The sequence below is a fragment of the Arachis hypogaea genome, chromosome 7 (assembly GCF_003086295.3).
Source record: "Arachis hypogaea cultivar Tifrunner chromosome 7, arahy.Tifrunner.gnm2.J5K5, whole genome shotgun sequence".
NCBI lineage: Eukaryota > Viridiplantae > Streptophyta > Magnoliopsida > Fabales > Fabaceae > Arachis > Arachis hypogaea.
Window position 1 is genome coordinate 59518313 of NC_092042.1, and position 4429 is coordinate 59522741.

Below are 4429 nucleotides of genomic sequence, written 5' to 3' on the forward strand. Positions count from 1 at the left end.
TGACTATCATAATTTATTTTTTTTGTTATTAGTTAACCATCAATATTTAAAAATATAGACTAAAATTATGTTGTTAAATTATTAATTAAAAATTAAATTAATAACTAAAAATAATAAATTCGGATGAGTCTCTAATATTTTATGTCCAGTAATATTAATGAAACTACAATTATAAATATTCTTTGGATATGCCACAAATGTATTGTACAATAATTCTTTGTAATCCAATGTGAAAGAGTCGTCTAGTATCCTAAATCCCAATCCAGAAAATGTTTTTCCAATGCATTCTTGTGACATTCTCGTATTATTTTTTCAAAATATTTTATAATTAACTTTTTATTTATTATTTTTAAGTTTATAAATTAAAAAAATAATAAGTATAAATATTTTTCCAGTATATATTAGACATGCATGATGCATGTCAGCATGTGTAAGGTTAAGGATGATAAAATTTTGTGTGTTATTAGAGGTCAAAAGTCAAATATCCCTATCATAGATATAATATATTAATCCAAAAACTGAACACCGCCATCAAGCTTTCTCTCCTATAAATTGCGGTCCAAGTTAGGTGTTCCATGCACCAACAATCTTAAATATTCCTTGATTTCTTGAAGGAAGATAGTAGTAAGTAGCAACATACAAATACAACTCCTCAATCTCAAGAACCAAAAAGAAAAAAAAGAAATAGAAATGGGTTCTTTGAGCATAACAGAAAAGCCTCATGCTTTGTGCATACCATACCCAGCACAAGGCCACATAAACCCAATGTTAAAACTAGCAAAGCTTCTTCACTTCAAAGGCTTCCACATAACTTTTGTTAACACCGAATACAACCACAAACGCCTTCTCAAATCAAGGGGCCCTAATTCCCTTAACGGCTTACCTTCGTTCCGTTTCGAAACCATCCCTGACGGTCTACCTGAGCCCGATGTGGATGCGACGCAGGATATTCCTTCCCTCTGCGAGTCCACTAGGAAGACATGCTTGCCTCACTTCAAGAATCTCATTTCAAAGCTCAATAGAAATAGTGAAGGTGCAGATGCGCAAAAAGCCCCTCCTGTTACTTGCATAGTCTCTGATGGTTGCATGAGTTTCACCGTTGATGCTGCTGAAGAGTTTGGAATCCCCGAGGTTCTGTTTTGGACCACAAGTGCTTGTGGCTTCATGTGCTATATGCAGTATCGCCATCTTGTTGCCAAGGGAATAACTCCACTCAAAGGTAACTACTACTAATTTCACCTATTGGTTTCTTCTTTTATTTTATTTATTTATTTTTTCATGTTTAGGCCTCCAATATAAAACTGCTTTTGGATTCAGCCGTTTTATATCAAATAAATTATCATTTAAGCAACTTAGATCCATGGAATTAGTTCAATTGTCTGCTTAAATAACTATTGGAGGTTAGAAGTTTGTATAATTTTATAGTAAACGATAAAGTCTTAAATAAAATTTAAAGAGAAAGTATAGGGAGCCAATGACCTAAGCGTACAATGTGTATAATGAAGATTTAGAAAGTATTAGAGATATAATTATTAATGTTACAATGTCTTATCAAGTTATGTTTTTGGAATGAGTGGTTTCAGGACATGTATTAAAATTCTAAATTCAAAATTCCATAAAAAACCGTAAAGAAGAATTTATATATATTAAGAATATAGGTATATGTTCAAGTTAATGAAAAGATCACTAAGTAGAATCTGAGTTCCCCAGGTTTTATATATTTCAATATAACCTTTTTGTTTCCATGTCAGATTTGCAAACTGAAAACACAAAAAGATTATTATGCCTACATATTATTATTTGTCCCGTAAAAATTGTCTTACAAGTAAAACTCTAAAACTCGCTACAAACAAAGTGGTGATGGGTTTACATAAGCTTTGTTGAATATGGAAGGAAGTTATCAAACTTACCGAAAAGAAGTAATAATTAGAGCAAGGTATTAAATTATTGTTTCTTAACATGCAGATTCAAGTTATATCACAGATGGTTATTTGGAGAACACAATCGATTGGATCCCTGGAATCAAAGATATTCGATTGAGGGATGTTCCAAGCTTCGTGAGGACCACAGATCCCAATGACCTAATGCTTGATTTCTTATTGGGTGAGACGAAAAGAGCTTCAAGAGGGTCGGCAATCGTAGTGAACACATTTGATGCTTTGGAACACGATGTTATGGAAGCACTATCCACAATTCTGCCACCGGTCTATTCCATTGGTCCCTTGAATCTTCTACTCAACAATGTTACCGACAAAGATTTGAAGAAAATTGGTTCCAATCTATGGAAAGAGGAGCCAGAGTGTCTTGAATGGCTTGACAACCAAGAACCAAATTCAGTTGTTTATGTGAACTTTGGCAGCATAACGGTTATGACAAGTGACCAATTAATTGAATTTGCTTGGGGACTTGCCAACAGCAAGAAAACATTTTTATGGGTTATTAGGCCGGATCTAGTCGCCGGCGACAATGCCGTGTTGCCTTCTGAGTTCATTGAAGAGACCAAGAACAGAGGATTATTGTCAAGTTGGTGTCCACAAGAGCAAGTTTTGGCGCACCCTTCGATTAAAGGGTTCTTGACGCACAGCGGTTGGAACTCGACGTTGGAGAGTATTTGTGGTGGTGTTCCAATGATATGTTGGCCATTCTTTGCTGAGCAACAAACAAATTGTAGATTCTGTTGTAAGGAGTGGGGGATTGGGATGGAGATTGAGGATGTTAGAAGGGACAGAATTGAGAATCTTGTGAGGGAGTTGATGGATGGAAAAAAGGGTCAAGAGATGAAAAACAAGGCATTGGAGTGGAAGAATTTGGCAGTTGATGCTGCTTCTAGCCCAAATGGATCATCTTTGAAGAATTTGGACAGCATGGTTAACCAAATTCTTTTGAGCAGCAAAGTTGCTAAAAAGTAGTGTGAAAATGTCAGATTTCAAATTTGTACTTGATGCCATTGAATTTTCTGTCAGACTATAAGTCTAGTGCATGCATGTAGTATCCCAACATAATTTCTTTTGTTTGTTTGTTTGTTTTTCCTCTTTTCTTTTATTTTTATATTATGATGAATGTCAATATGTTTAATTTGTTGGGTGAGATATTATATGTCTTGCTGTTTTCACTAATTGATTAAATAAACTTTGTTCTTTAGTGGAACATCCTCCAATACTAATTCATAGTGAGATATCATATGCCTTGCAAGGGTCAAGACTGAAGAGAGGCTCTATATGAACTACTAGTTCATAATATCTGTTTTTCTAAAGCTTTAATTTCTTTCTTAGCTCAATGTATTATCAGTTTTGTATTTCAATATAATATTTATTGGGTTCTTTTTGTATTTATTATTTATGTAAATCACTAAAAATATATCTAAATATTGTAGTTGACAAAAATATATTCAAATTTTATTATCGATAAAAATATTCTCAAATAATTTAAAATACGATAAAAATATCAAACATTAAATATATATTCTCAAAAAATGTTCCAGAGATTGAATTTTGATGCGAATTTTGCAAGCATGATTGAAAATATAAGACATTTTTATCGTTAGAATTTGATAATTTTTTGCTAAGTATATTTTTTTGTGTATTTTTTTTTGTCAACAACCAATAATACTTTTAAAAAATATAAAAGAAAATATAGATATCAAAATTTTATTCGGTTTTTTGTGTATATTTTTTAAATAGTTCTCTAAATATTCCTATAAAGTTTTGAATCAAATGCAATAGTTTGTCAAATACAAAAGTTGTTTGTCATTTATAAAAAAATAATATTTGTTTTAGATATTTTTGTCGTATTTTTAAATTAATTAATTATATTATTTTTATAACAAAATTTGAATGTATTTTTGTCAGTAATAGAATTATTCGGATACGTTTTGGGTAGTTTATCCTTATTATTTACAGAATAATTGATTTTTCATTGTTAATTAAATAATGTTAAAATATCCAAAAGTGCAAAATATAGTGAAATAAGGAAAGCATTTATTTATTTATGGAAAGATATAAGAAAATAATGATAACTACGAATAATATGAACAATGGAGTAAAAAAAAAAGTAAAATCAAAATTAAAAATAAGATGATTAATTAATAGAAAAGCATGAAGAGTTAATGGAAGATTTGTACAATGTGTACAATGGAGGTTTAGGGAATATTAGAGATATAATTATTAGTGTTACCTTTTCTCATCAGTTGAAGCTTTTGGGATGAGTGGTATCATGACATGGTATTAGAAGTCTAGATCCGAAAGGTCAAGAGTTTGATTATTGGTAAACCCACAAATTAGTTTAAGTTTTTGGAAAGATGTTTATTATCTCTAGTACTCGGATGGTTATTCTAAATAGTATGAGGATGTTCATTTTATAACTTATATAGTCCATTGTATACATTGTATAAATAAGCCATTGTCTCCCTAGCGGGATTCTGATAATTAAT

General features: G+C 31.2%; 1 protein-coding gene across 1 annotated transcript; it reads left to right on the forward strand.

Moving 5' to 3' along the window:
• Window positions 1-428: 428 nt before the first annotated feature.
• On the forward strand, window positions 429-3147 carry LOC112703190 (7-deoxyloganetin glucosyltransferase). The gene is made up of 2 exons (XM_025754528.3): window positions 429-1219; window positions 1966-3147. The coding sequence occupies exons 1-2, from the start codon at window positions 691-693 to the stop codon at window positions 2907-2909; spliced, it is 1473 nt and encodes a 490-aa protein (XP_025610313.1). The 5' UTR covers window positions 429-690; the 3' UTR covers window positions 2910-3147.
• Window positions 3148-4429: the final 1282 nt, after the last annotated feature.

Bases quoted from the DNA above. Each gene is read 5' to 3' on its own strand.
- LOC112703190 (XM_025754528.3), top strand. From the start codon at position 691: ATGGGTTCTTTGAGCATAACAGAAAAGCCTCATGCTTTGTGCATACCA. The intron at 1,220-1,965 runs GTAACTACTACT...CTTAACATGCAG, and splicing joins GGGAATAACTCCACTCAAAG to ATTCAAGTTATATCACAGAT.